We start from the raw sequence: 15,251 nt of genomic DNA, 5'->3' as shown, positions 1-15,251 counted from the left end.
CTGGTGATGCATGCCTTGTTCAGCCAAGATGGATGCCAGAGAGAAGGATTCTGTGAGGTGGTCGGACATGTGGTGTCTCCTTTTGAACTTTCCTGAACTCTTCCGGTTGGTGGTGGCTTATTAGTTCCGTGTTCCTTACCAGGACCTCCTGTTGTAAAACAACTCATGCAAACGGTTACTATGGTGCCTGGCCAGGGTGGGCGGTTTCAGTCAGTGTGCTTCCCCTAATAAAATGATTCATAAGTTAGACATAATACCCAACCATATTATCAATCAGATTTGAGAACAAGATAAAGACATCTTCAGAAATGTAAGTTCTCAAAATTTTACCTTCACTATATTCTTTTTCAGAGAGCTCTGCTCTACCAAAGGACGTACTTTCTTTAAACAAGGGGGAAAACAAAAGCAAGAATTCCTCAATATAGATATAATTGATTGAATAACTGTTGTTTCTGAATATTTTGAGATGAGAGCTGAATAGCTGACAGAGATTTGGATGAATTTGTGTTACCTACATAGAAAGATAAGTAAATTAAACAACAGTAGTAAGACAATCATTAGCGCTGAAGAAAAATATAATTATATAGAAAGGAAAAGTGATCAGTGAATACCACGGGATTCAGCTGGGAAGGGTGTTTACATAATTGTAAAAAAAAAAAAAAACAGAGAACATTGACCTAGCCCAGGTTAAGATGTAACTGTCATGAGAATATTTGGGTAGCCTGGAAGGATGTGTATATGAGATAATGGAGGAGGGAGAAAAAAAATCAAGAAGTAGCAATATCTGGAATAAATACCAAAGTAAATTAAAACCTAGCTGAAATAATAGAAGGCAATTGTCTCTGGGGAGGGGACTTTTCAAGAGAGGGGACTTACTCCTTTCTGAAACAAATCTATGGAATCATCGACTTTAAATGTAAATATGTAACCGATTAAAGCAAGTATGCAAACTAAAAAGCAGGAGTAAAACCTTCTCATTTGGGACATGAGCTCTCTGCCTGTGGACCGCTCTGATTCTAATGGGTTTCCAGGCAAGCCCCAAACACTGCATATTTCCCATACCCATCACGGGAAGGGTATGAAAGAGGATGCATTTGGGAGTGTAGTTTATCTACCTACCACATTACGGTTGTTTTTGTTCAATTGCTAAGTCATGTCTGACTCTTGTGACTCCGTGGACAGTAGCCCACCAGGCTTCTCTGTTCATAGGATTTCCCAGGCAAGAATACTACAGTGGGTTGCTATTTCCTTCTCCAGGAGATTTTCTCAACCCAGGGATCAAACCTGTGTCTCCTGCATTGCAAGCAGATTCTTTACCACTGAGCCATCTGGGAAGCCCACCATATTACAGTGACTAATGTTTAAAAACAATAGCAGATTTTATAAATGAAAATCCCACACAATTTTTCCTAAGTATTTCCCCCTTGCTACTTACTCTGGAATTCCTAGGTGGCTACATTTCCAGTGAGTGACTAGGAACACAAAGACCGCTAGGAGAGAGAGGGAGTAGTCGGAAGAAGCATCCAGACACCAACAGGATGGCAGTTAGCAAGGTGGTAACAGATCAGTCCTAGGTGTTCACTGGAAGGACTGATGCTGAAGTTGAAACTCCAATACTTTGGCCACCCCATGCAAAGAGTTGACTCATTGGAAAAGACCCTGATGCTGGGAGGGACTGGGGGCAGGAGGAGAAGGGGACGACAGAGGATGAGATGGCTGGATGGGATCACTGACTCAATGGGCATGAGTTTGGGTAAACTCCGGGAGTTGGTGATGGACAGGGAGGCCTGGCGTGCTGTGATTCATGGGGTCGCAAAGAGTTGGACATGATTGAGCGACTGAACTGAACTGAACAGCCAAAGGCCAGCAGAATGTAAATAACAGCAATAATAATACTATTCATATGAGTATGGGACATCTAATTTATTAAAGATTTCCTTTAAAAGAATGCCTGCCATAATTGAGGAGAACATCATCGTGCTTGTTTAGTAAGATATTAAAGTATAGATGTTATGGATCAACAGCCCCATCTGGGCTCCCAGCCAAAAGCCGGGATGAACTGTAAGGCATGTACACCAGCCACCTTGGATGTCCAGCCCATTTGAGCCAGGTAATGCCAAGTCCAACTTTTATCTCATTGTCACCCCATCAGAGTTCCCCAAGGGAGAATCACTCAGGTGGGCTTAGTTGGTCCAAAAAAACAATGAAAAATAATAATCGATTTTTGTTTTAAGTCACTAAGATTTTGGGTGGTTTGCCATGCATCAATAAACTTTACAGGGGTGGATAATCTACTCCAGCTCCCCCATTTTCCTGATAAGAAATCTGGAATGAGGGTGGTCAAGGCTTCAGAGCAGAGCAGTGGTTGAATCAGGAGCAGACTCAGGCCTCCAGACCTTCAGGCTAACCTTCAGGTTCATCACCAAAGCCACTTAATCTATATGAAATCCTGTCAATGTTTTCTTCTCCCCTTCCTACTTCTCTTCTTCCTCCTCTCCTTCTTGTAAATTTTTATTCTGATATTTCAAACTTACAGAAAATTTCAAGTATAGAACCAGAGATCCCCATATACTCTTCACCCAGATGCACCAATGGTTTGCATTTTACCTCATTTGTCAGTGTTCTTTCAAAGAGAACATTTCCCTACAGGGACGCTGCCCACAAAATGAATTCCCGCAGAGTGGTTAGTCACTACCCAGATCATCCCAGTGGGAATGTGAGCAGGAACGGGCATTTGGGAATAAAAGGGGTGTAGGAGGAAATGCTCTGGAGAAAAGGGAGCTGTTACTCAAGGAGAAAGGGCATAGAAAGGGGAGAGCTGAATCACTCAGATAAGATTCTCTACTGAGACAGGATCTGGAAGCAGGTCCCTGAACTGGTCTGTTGTACTGAACACAAGTTCAGCTTGAAGTCCGGAGGCAAAGGTTTGAACCTTGTAATTAGCTGTAATGACCTAGAATGAGGTTCTTTCTCATCTCTGAAATTTGGTTTTAGTTTGCTTTATAAACCAGATTGAGGCTTTCCTGGTGAGTCAGTGGTAAAGAATATGCCTTCAATGCAGGAGACACAGGAGACGTGGGTCAGAAAGATCCCCTAGAGGAGGAAATGACAACCCACTCCAGTGTTCTTGCCTGGAGAACCCCATGGACAGAGGAGCCTGGCAGGCTACAGTCCATAGTGTCACAAAGAGTTGGACACAACTAAAGTGACTTAGTATGCACGCATAAACTAGATTAAATAAAGCAGTGCTTGTGAACCAGCTTAGTGAATGGTGCTGAGTAAATAAGTTTTAATCACTTGGATCTGAGTGTTGCAAGCTTTTTAGAAACACTGATGCTACTGCCCTATCTCCAGAAATTCTTATTTAGGTGGTCTGGGGTCCAGGCACCATGATTTAGTGGATAACTTTGAATGTGATGCCAAGACTGAAAACCACTGGGTTAGAAAACAATGCCATTGTTCACAGTATGCTTATATTCTGGGAAGCCTTCTGCACTGGATGTCCTCTGTCACGGCTCCTTTCCCACTTCTGCTACTACTCTCCTTCCCAAAATAAAACCGCACTTGGGAGTATACGCCATTCCAAGCCTGGTGTACTTCACCATTATTGAATCATCTCATTTCGCTATTGTTCATTTCTGTGTCCCGAGAAAGACTGCTTCCTGGGAGAGCCTCGCAGATTCTCAATCTCTCTGTAACTAGTCAGAGATGAGCCCTTGTGTATAGGTTTTCTGTTTCCATCACAGAGTTCAACAGCTACCATTCTTCCCTGCTAGCTCCTTATACGCCTAATTGCTGCCATACTGATCTATGTAATTTGGGATTGGCAGGAATTGTGACTCATATGCAAATACCTTTGAAAAGAAGTGTGGGAGGGATTTTATATTGGTCTTAGCAGGGCAAAAAAATAATTTCCCAAGTGAATATAACTTTTCTTGCAAAAATATTTTTTTCTGGTGCATTTATTTCCCTTTTTTTAAAACTACCAATATCCCAGAATTAAACCAGCTTGTTTCAATTTGCAATTTAAACTCTTCCTTTCTTCTCTTCCTCCTTTCCATTTTTCCTCCTTCCTTCCTTTCTTGCTCTTTCTTTTCCTTCTTTATTTCTTCCCTTCCTCTCCTTCCCCACTCCCTTCCTCCTTCTGTTAAAAAAAAATTATTCATGACACTTGTGAAAGATGGTAAGGCAGATTTTATTCAAAGGGGACTATAGGATAGTTGTAAGAACCACTGCAATAATGTTTTACAGTAGAAGAGAGAGATTGCGCTCAACTCAATACAACAAAGAAAAGTGGGAACTTACAGTCAAAGAGCAACTTGGGAATCAGTGATGGAAAATTACAAAGAGAAAGCATCAGAGATAAAGGGGGATTCTGATGGCAGACCAGAGTGACCAGACTTCATCTGTGGGATGCTGAAGGATGAAGAACCTGAATGAATATGGAGGGAGGTCAGAAATGGAAGATGGAGGGTTCTAGCTAAACCAACTTCACAGGATTCTTGCTAAAATTGGACAATGTAAAGACAAACACAGAAGCCTAAAAGTGAGGGTCTACTTGGGAAGAGAATTCAGAATTCTGATCTGATCAGAGACTGGTCAAGGAGAGAATCTTTGTCACCTCTCCCCGTCTACTCTCTTCTCTCCTTTCCCTCCTGCCTCTATGCCTTCCTGCAAAGCATTTACTGAACTCCTGCCATCTATCTAGTGCCCCCTTGAATATAGAAACTGGAAAGATGTATAAGAAAGTGTTCTGTCCTTTTTGGAACTCCTGGTCTTGGATTAGAGAGCAGCAAACACAATCCAATTGGAAAGATGTTATAATGGAGTTCTACAAACTTCTGCAGGAGCATTCCACCTTTGTTTGGCATAGGTACACGGAGGATAATTTAGCTGAATTTGGAAGAGTGGGAACAAGATGTCTTCAGGCAGAGACTGGAGGAAAGGCATTCTGAACAAAGGGACAGTAGGTGTAAAAGCCCATAGTGTGACTAAGAGGTGTCTTAGGAGACTTGCCTTGATAGTTCCAAGAATCGGAGGGTTTTCTTGAGGGAGAAAAGATAATGAAGAAGTGTTACTGTTTAGCACTGGCTGGTGGAAGAAATTCCTTGGGAAAATGTCAGGTAGCATGTTATCCATCTTAATTCACTTTGGTCCAAGGTCTGTTTGGTTTCCCATTTTTCAGTTTCTCAAGGTCTATTTTCTTGGCATTTATAGAAGCAATCAGCTTCAGACTTTTCCAAGCCCACCTCTTCCTGCTCACCCTTGTGTGTACTGTACTCCAGACACACAGCCCTCCTTCCTTTTCTTGTCTGTAGACTCTTGCTGGTCTCAGAGCCTTTGCTTTTGCTATTCCCTTTGCTCAGAACTCCCAAATCTTGACATGGTTGACTCCTTCTTCTCATCCAGGTCTCTATTCAAAGAGCACCATCTCACAGAGGCTTTCCCAAACACTCCATCTGCAGTACCCGCCCCCCATCCAGTTACGCTCCCCAAACTCACCTTGTAAAACTTTCTCCATGACCTTCACTATTATATCAATTGATCTTGCTTGCTTGTTCATATGTTTATTGTCCATCTTCCTCTTCTAGAATGGAAACTCCGTGAGGGCGGGCTTTTCTTACTTTCCTGCCAAATCCCCAGAGCTCAGCCAGTACAAGGCCCTCAGTAAGTGTTCAACAATATTTTTGATTGCACCCATCCCTTCCAGGGACCAGAACATTCACACCTTCCACCCCCATTCCCAGAGTCAAGGTATCTCAAAAGGAAGATCAGAATTGTTATTGATGAGCATGGGAAGAAGACAAAAAGAAATTGAGAGCCCTAAGGAGAACCCTGGCTCGGCGAGGTCTGATGAAATGCCCCAGCACTGCAACAGAGAGCTTGTCCACCTACACCCAGTGCACAGGCATCTTCCAGATCCTACGTGTTCCTCCCTCCAGGCGATGCTGGAGGCTCAGCTGCCTCTCTGCCCTGGTTTTCCAGTTTGCCACATCCTGCTTTCTGGCAGATTTTCTCTTTGGCTTTGTCAATTCCATAGTCATACTACTGCAACTGTGGAAGCAGGAGATGCCTCATCTTCGCACTCTCAGGACTCAGGTCAAGTGCACAAGGTCATCTCTAGAGTGAGAGGAAAGCATGTTTCATGGCCCCAGGGGTATCAGGGAGTTAGAGGAGGTGCAAGGCTGGAGTGAGGAGGGAAACCCAAGAGCAACTATAACCCTGAGCCATTTGGCAGCTTTGTTAGTTTTTTTTTCCTCCCCATCTAAACTTGAGGGTTTTAGAAGAGTCTTTTTTGTGTATTTCAAAGCTAAATAAATTCTACTAATGAAAGCATCTTCCAAACACTATTTTCTTTGGTTCCAAAGGAAATCAATTCAAAAAAAAAACTTTAAAAAAGGAAAAAAAGCAAATAATTTGAGGAATGTGTTTATTTTATCTTGCTTCCAAGGAAAGAAGACTTTGCATCCACTAAGAACAGTCATCTTTCTGGGCCTGGAGTGTTCACGAGCAAATCCTGTAGCTAAAGGCAAATTTCCATTTCAGCCTCCTAGAAGGCCTTAATTACCTGGCAGAAATTGCAGAAGGTGATGCCAAGTGGTATTTGAACCTGTCATTTTCTTTTACTGTTTTGGGGATTCAGATATTTTCCACTTTAATGTGGCAAAATATTCAATCAGCTTAAATTATGCATGCACTCCAGATCAAGCCAGCTAGATGTCAGGAGCAATTCAATATTTTTTTGAATTTGGGAGACTGAAAGCCAGGAAGATAAAAGTTTAGAAGAGCTAGATACAAATTAACTTCGCACTATGGGGAAAAACAAGCACAGAAGTGAGAAAACTTTTTCTCCTTGGCTAGACCAATTTCTGGGCTCACTAGACAACTTACATTAGTAACATTCTAGTATTTTATATTTGTCACCCGCTTTGTGATTGAGACAATATTGCCACTTCTCCGCATCATTGCATTCATTTTTCAGGGGAGGAAACTTTGGCAGGGTCAAATTGTCTCTCTAGATGGGTCTGGCACTTCTGGTTACCCTAAATGGTATAATTGATTAATTCTGGGAATTCAAAAATCATCTTCTATGTGACAGAAACTTAGCTAGGGTGAAATGTGGGTACTGCCTGCAAGCCATTCCTAAATGCTTGATTTGTAGTGAAGTCACTCTGATTAAAAGTAGACTGCGATAACGGTCAGGGAGACATGCAAACCAAAGGCTCATGGAAGGAGTCTGGGGAAAGGAGAATTATTACAAGTCAAGGATCCAAGAGAAGTCAGAGATTGTTAACAATATGTTAGATAAATATAAATAGGCAGGTATTTTAGGCAGAATAAACAGCTTGAGCAAAGGCATTTTTGTTGTTGCTCAGTTGTGTCTGACTCTTTTGGGACCCCATGAGCTGTAGCCCACTAGGTTCCTCCATAGATGGGATTTTCTAAGAAAGAATATTGGAGTGGGTTGCCATTTCTTACTTCAGGAGATCTTCACAACCAAAGGATCGAACTCATGTCTCCTGCATTGCAGGTGAATTCTTTACTGCTGACCACCAGGGAGCAAAGGTATGGCAGTGTACAAAATCAGGTGCGCTGTGGCACCGGGGGTAAACCAGCGTGGCGAGACCAGGGGAGGAGGTGCTGAATGAAAGGAGGAGAGATGAGCAGAAGACAATAAACCTTAGAGAGGACTAGGGCAGACTTGGGGAGACAACTGAGAGAGTCCATCAATACCTAACAGGTGACAGAGAGCCCCCCAGAGCTTCTGAGAAAGGTGTGACAGAACTATCTTTGAAAGATAATTTTAGCTTAGTGCTAAAAACAAACACCAAAACCCATTTTTTAAAAAAGGGATATCACTTTTATCTCCAGTAATTTGGATTCAGAGAACCTAGGTTCTGATCCTGTGGTTTATCTGCTCTGGACTTCATTTTCCTTATTTGTAAGTGATAATCTACAGTCTTTCCTCTTCAAATGAGATGATAAATATTAAAGTATTGTGCAGAAAAAAAGTGAATTTCAATTGCTAAAAGAGTCTTTAATGTCTGAGCTAACATGGAGAACTGAATTTTTAAAATTCAGTCTGTTGTTAGGATTAAACAATGTCAAACAACCAAAGAGTGAGCATGTACACTTGCATGCACATGTGTGCAACATGACACTGGAGAACTAATTTATAGACTGTTCATGCTTCAACCAAATATTTTGTACGTTAAAGAAAAAAGTCAAATGGAGAATTCCAGAAAACAAGATGTGAATTTATCAAAATCCATATTCATATCAATCAGCAAGCCTAAAAAACACATTTTTTTTAAAAAAATTGAAATATAGTTGGTTTACAATGTTTTACATGTACAGCAAAGTGTATATATATAACTGAATCCATATATTCTTTTTCAAATTCTTTTCTATTATCGGTTGTTACAAAATATTGAATATAGTTCCCTGTGCTACAGAGTAGGTCCTTGCTACCTGTTTTATATATAGTAGTGACTAAATGTTAATTGCAATACCTAATTTATCCCTGCCCCACATCCTCTTTGGTAGCCATAGTTTGTTTTCTATTTCTGTGAGTCTATTTATGTTTTGTAAATAAATTCAGTTGTATCATTTGTTTAGATTCCACATATAAGTGACATAGTCTAAAATTTGTCTTCCTCTGTCTGACTTAACTCACTTAGTATGATAATCTCTAGGCCCATCCATGTTGAGGTCAATGGTATTATTTCATTGCTTTTTATGGCTGAGTAGTATTCCACTGTGTGTATATACCACACTTTCTTTATCCATTCATCTGTTGATGGACATTTAGGTTTCTTCCATGTCTTGACTATTTAAATAGTGCTTCTATGAATATTAGAGTGTATGTATCTTTTTAAATTAGAATTTTCATCTTTTCTGGGTATATATCCAGGAGTGAGATTGTTGGATCATTTGTTGTTGTTGTTGTTCAGTTGCCAAGTCATGTCTGATTCTTTGTGACCCCATGGACTGCAGCACGCCAGGTTTCCCTGTCCCTCACCATCTCCCAGAGTTTGTTCAAACTCATGTACATTCAGTCCTTTAAGTTTCTAAAAGAAAAATGAAATAAACTTGTCATTGAAATATTTCTTGCCACCATTGATATGCATTTCTCTCTCTTTCTTTGGTATTTATACTGTGTTTGCCTTAAAATTTATTGGAAATTCTCTGGTCTAACTTGAGGCTACTTTTATGCAAAGATTCCATGTGGACTCAAAAATGATATGCATTGTCCTCTTGCTGAATGCTGTATATATGTATAAACCTGCTTGCACATTTAGAATTATTTCCTTAGAGAATTACAGCTTTATCAATGTTTATTAACTAACATTCTTTAGTAACACTTTTAACACCAAGTCTACCCTGTTTGATTTTTCCCTACAATTTCTTTGTCCATCAGTTTCTCTTAACATCTCTCTGCCTTTATGTTTTAGTTTTATCTTTTACCATATAGGCTGAGTTTGTTTCTAAATTCATCTAAAAACCCCATATTAAGAACAGGTGGCAAGAATACATAGAAGAATTGTACAAAAAAGATCTTCATGACCCAGATAATCATGATGGTGTGATCTCACCTAGAGCCAGATATCCTGGAATGCAAAGTCAAGTGGGCCTTGGGGAAGCATCACTACAAACAAAGTTAGTTGAGGTGATAGAATTCCAGCTAAGCTATCTCAAATCATGAAAGATGATGCTGTGAAAGTGCTGCACTCAATATGTCAGCAAAATTGGAAAACTCAGCAGTGGCCACAGGACTGGAAAAAATCAGTTTTCATTCCAATCCCAAAGACATGCAATGCCAAAAAATGCTCAAACCACCGCACAATTGCACTCATCTCACACACTAGTAAAGTAATGCTCGAAATTCTCCAAGCCAGGCTTCAGCAATACATGAACCATGAACTTCCAGTTGTTCAAGCTGGTTTTAGAAAAGGCAGAGGAACCAGAGATTAAATTGCCAACATCCATTGGATCATCAAAAAAGTAAGAGAGTTCCAGAAAAACACCTATTTCTGCTTTATTGACTATGCCAAAGCCTTTGACTGTGTGGATCACAATAAACTGTGGAAAATTCTGAAAGAGATGGGAATACCAGACCACCTGACCTGCCTCTTGAGAAACCTGTATGCAGGTCAGGAAGCAACAGTTAGAACTGGATATGGAACAACAGACTGGTTCCCAATAGGAAAAGGAGTATGTCAAGGCTGTATATTGTCACCCTGCTTATCTAACTTATATGCAGAGTACATCACGAAAAATGCTAGGCCGGAGGAAGCACAGCTGGAATCAAGATTGCCAGGAGAAATATCAATAACCTCAGATATGCAGATGACACCACCCTTATGGCAGAAAGTGAAGAAGAACTAAAGAGCCTCTTGATGAAAGTGAAAGAGGAGAGTGAAAAAGTTGGCTTAAAGCTCAACATTCAGAAAACTAAGACCATGGCATCCGGTCCCATCACTTCATTGCAAAAGGATGGGAAAACAGTGGAAACAGTGACAGACTTTACTATACCTAGACAGCATATTCAAAAGCAGAGACATTACTTTGCCAACAAAGGTCCGTCTAGTTAAGGCTATGGTTTTTCCAGGAGTCATGTATGGATGTGAGAGTTGGACTGTGAAGAAAGCTGAGCACCAAAGAATTGATGCTTTTGAACTGTGGTGTTGGAGAAGACTCTTGAGAGTCCCTTGGAGTACAAGGAGATCCAACCAGTCCATCCTAAAGGAGATCAGTCTTGAGTGTTCATTGGAAGGACTGATGTTGAAACTGAAACTCCAACACTTTGGCCATCTGATGCAAAGAGCTGACTCATTTGAAAATACCCTGATGCTGGGAAAGATTGAGGGCAGGAGGAGAAGGGGACGACAGAGGATGAGATGGTTGGATGGCATCACCGACTCAATGGACATGAGTTTTTTTTTTTTTTTTTTTTTCAAATTGCAATGCTTTTATTAGAATATTAATTGCAGACTTAAAAACTACACATATGGAAAAATGAAAACACTCAGAAATGCTATTACAGATTGAGTAAATTAGTAGGAGGAAAAAGATTTCTTCAGTGTATAGAAAATGTAAATATTTTCCCTGGGGTTTCCCACAGATGGCACAGTCCACAAGGACTTATTTGGAATAAAAATGTCTATTGGATCTCCAGTATAGCCTCTGTAACATCTTCAAACTTGCTACATTGACGTTAAAGTTACTAGCACACTCCAAATCTTCTATGCAAAAAACTAAAGGGTCCCAATCAAGGCAACTGCTATGTGTGGAAGCAGAGGCACCAAAGCAAATCAATCTTCCAACGATGAGCTTCCACCCACTGTGCTAACTGTATTTACATTTACCTTGAGAGAATATACACAGTATACAAAGCTCCTATTTGAGTCTGTGGTGGAAAATGAAATATTTCATGAGATGCTCCGAAACACATCAAGTCAGTCACTTGAACTGCGGGACAGAACACTAAGAAGAGGCCCTCTTCTGCTCAGAAAACGGGGACTCGTAAACACCCATGGGGGGACAGGTACAGACCAGGTGCTGGTTTCCATAGATGTCATCAATCCGGGAGATGGTTGGCCAGAATTTGTTCTCTGGTTTCACAAAGGGAAGTGGGAATGCTGCCACCTCTCTGGAATACGGCCGATCCCAGTGGGAGGATGTGACACAGGTCAAGGAGTGTGGAGACATCTTCAGTGGGTTGACCCTGGGGTCGATGTGGCCCTCCTCACTGTCGGCAATTTCCTGTCAGATGCTGATCATGGCATCGCAGAATCTGTCCAGCTCCACCTTGTCTTCGGGCTCGGTGGGCTCAATCATGAGAGTGCCTGCCACCGGCCAGGACATGGTGGGGGCATGATATCCATAATCTTGAAGCCTCTTGGCCACATCCACGGCCTCAATATTTGCAGACTTTTTGAAGGGTCTTGTATCCAAAATACATTCATGAGCCACATATCCTCTTGCACCCCGGAAAAGGACTCTGTAGTGCTTTTCTAATCACTTGGCCATGTAGTTTGCATTCAAAATAGCAATTTCTGTGGCCTGTTTAAGGCCCTTGCCTCCCATCATCTTAATATAAGCCCATGAAATGGGCAAGATGCAACTGGAGCCCCATGGGGCTGTGCTGACGGTGCCCAAAGCCTGGGCATCTTCACTTGGTTTTACCGAAATGATGGGATGATTAGGCAGAAAAGGAACAAGATGCTTCTTCACTCCAATGGGCCCCATGCCAGGGCCGCCACCTCCATGGGGAATGCAGAAGGTCTTGTGAAGATTAAGATGTGAGACATCAGACCCAAAGTCTCCTGGACGACAGAGTCCCACCTGAGCATTCATGTTTGCTCCATCCACGTAGACCTGTCCTCCGTATTGGTGGATCAGGTCACACACGTCTCCAATGGTTTCTTCAAACACTCCATTGGTGGATGGGTATGTAATCATGATGGCTGCCAAGTTCTCCTTGTGTTTATCCACCATAGCCTTGAGGTGAGCTGCATCGATGTTCCCATATTTATCCACCTCCACAGGCTGAATCTTCATGCCCGCCATGTGGGCACTTGCAGGATTGGTCCCATGTGCATATTTTGGGATGAGGCAAACCGATCTGTGTGTCTCTCCTTTCGCATCTAAGTAGGCTCGGATAGAGGCCAGTCCGGCTTATTCCCCCTGGGCTCTGTTGTTAGGCTGGAAAGAGATTCGATCATAGCCAGTGAGTTCACACAAATCCTTCTCGAGTTCTCGGAAAAGTTGCTGGTACCCTTGAGCTTGGTCCAGAGGCACAAAGGGGTGGATGTTTGCAAATTCTTTCCATGTGATAGGCATGAGTTCAGATGAACTGTTGAGCTTCATCGTACAGGACCCCAGTGGAATCATGCTATGAACGAGGGAAATGTCTTTGTTTTCCAGTCTCTTCATGTATCAGACAATATTTGTTTTTGAATGATAGCTGTTGAACACTTGATGTGTGAGGAACGGGCTAGTCCTCTTGAAGGCAGTCCCTAGAATACCTCTCCACTCCTCACCCATGCTTTCAGCAACCAGCTCTGCAGACGACTCACAGCCAAAGATCCAAAACAAGTCATCCAGATCTTTTTCACTGACTGTTACATCAAGAGAAATACCAAGTGTTCCATCCTCAAAGAGCCGCGTATTTATTTGTCGCTGAGCGGCCTGGCCCAAGACCTCCTTCACTGAGCAGCCACAATGAATCTTCAAAGTGTCAAAAAACAAGTGCTGCAGTTGGTGCCCTGCTCGCTTGAGACCTTCAGACAAAATCAAAGTGGCATTATGCACCCTCCTAGCAATATGTTCCAGCCCACGGGACCCATGGTAGATTGCAAACATCACAGCCATATTCGCCAGGAGAGCCTGAGCTGTACAGATGTTGCTGGTAGCCTTGTCTCTCTGGATGTGTTGCTCCCTGGTTTGAAGAGACAGACGATACACTTCTTTTCCACTGACATCTCTCGTTACCCCCACCATTCTTCCAGGCATCATCCTCACCAAGTTTTCTCTGACAACAAAAAAGGCTGCATGTGGTCCACCATAGCCCAGAGGCACCCCAAATCTCTGTGAGCTGCCCAGGGCGATGTCTACCCCAAATTCTCCAGGAGGCCTCAGGATGCACAGAGCTAAAAGGTCAGTAGCACATCAGGCCAAGCTCCCAGCCTCCTGGGCTCTCTCTACTAGCTCCGTGAAGTCCTCCACCTTCCCATCAGTGTCTGGGTACTGGAACAGCACTCCACTGACATCTTTGCAGCTGAAGTCCATTTCATGGGGTAACTTCAGCTCAATGAGCTCTCCAGAATACTTGGCTCGAGTTTGGACGACAGCAATTGCTTGTGGGTGGCAATGGGGGTCAACAAAAAACTTCCTCCTCTTGTTCTGCCTGTGGCAGAGCTGCATTGCCTCTGCAGCCGCGGTGGCCTCATCCAGCAGGGATGCATTAGCCATGTCCAAGCCTGTGATGTCACACACCGTGGTCTGGTAGTTGAGTAAACTCTCCAGTCTCCCCTGAGACACCTCTGGCTGGTACTGAGTATACTGGGTGATCCATCCTGAGTTCTCCAGTAAGTTCCGCAAAATTGTCTGTGGTACTGAGCAGTTATAATAGCCCATGCCAATATACGATCTCCAGATCTGATTCTTGTTGGAAATGGCATGCAGAGTTGCAAGGATTTCATTTTCACAGACAGGGTCATCCATTTTCAAGGGTCTTTTCAGGCGGATGCTGGCAGGGATGGTCTTCTCGATCAGTTCATCAACGCTCGCCAGCCCCAGGGTCTGTAGCATCTCCTTCTGGTCTTTGTCCCCGGGGCCGATATGTCTCCGAGCGAAGTCGTGTCTGGGGAGGAGGCGGTCAAGGAGGCGCGAGGCCCCGGCCCCGCCGCTATCCCCGCCGCTGCTACTTCTGTCACGGCCCCGCGGCGTCCACCGGGGACCCGCTTCTCCAGCCAGGCGGCGGCCGCCCCCGACTCCGCAACCCAGACGCAGCCCGCAGGCCTTGGCGCATGTCTGCATGGTGGTCGTCACCGTCCCCTGCGTGGGCCCGCGAGGCTCAGCCGGGCTTTCTGCTCCTTTTCTGGTCGTAGTCCCCTGGGTGGCGGCTGCCCCCAGGTGGCTGGAGCCCCTTCCTGAAGGATGACCGAAGGGACAGATGGATGTTCAGAAGCAATGAATGGGTGCAGCGCCGATCCCGGACACGCGCTCAAACTTATTACTCCTGGACATGAGTTTGAGTAAACTCCAGGAGTTGGTGATGGACAGGGAGGCCTGGCGTGCTGTGGTCCATGGGGTCGTGAAAAGTCAGACAGGACTGAGTAACTGAACTGAACTGAATTGAAAAGCCCCATATTCTAACTGGAGTTTAGTTCAACCACATTGATTGAGATAAATGACATGTGTCAGACTATTTCTTTTATCTCAGTTTTTTTCCATTTTTGCACTTTTCTGACATTCCTTTTAATTCCCTTTTCTTTCCATCTTTTGGATCAACTCTGCTGCCCACTCAGAAGGTTCTCAAGAAGGAGAAACAGGTTTCCTCCTCGAGAGCCCCAGACCCCTTTCTCCTTCTCAGGGACCCCGGACTTCTTATCAATCTATCTAAGAAGTGACTCTGTCATAGTCACTGGACCTTAAAAGGTTGGGAAGATCCCCTGCAGAAGGAAATGGCAACTCACTCCTGTGTTCTTGCCTAGAAAATCCCATGGACAGAGGAGCCTGATGGG

At 43.3% G+C, this 15,251-nt stretch overlaps 1 protein-coding gene across 1 annotated transcript; it reads right to left on the bottom strand.

Moving 5' to 3' along the window:
* Positions 1-11,458: 11,458 nt before the first annotated feature.
* Positions 11,459-14,544, bottom strand: LOC133073925 (glycine dehydrogenase (decarboxylating), mitochondrial-like). The gene is given in 1 exon segment (XM_061167907.1): positions 11,459-14,544. A coding segment is annotated over 1 exon segment (3,057 nt). The 3' UTR covers positions 11,459-11,487.
* Between the last annotated feature and the right edge of the window lie 707 nt (positions 14,545-15,251).

Source organism: Dama dama, chromosome 19 (genome assembly GCF_033118175.1).
Source record: "Dama dama isolate Ldn47 chromosome 19, ASM3311817v1, whole genome shotgun sequence".
Classification (NCBI taxonomy): domain Eukaryota; kingdom Metazoa; phylum Chordata; class Mammalia; order Artiodactyla; family Cervidae; genus Dama; species Dama dama.
This window is presented reverse-complemented; position numbering and strand designations above follow the sequence as displayed.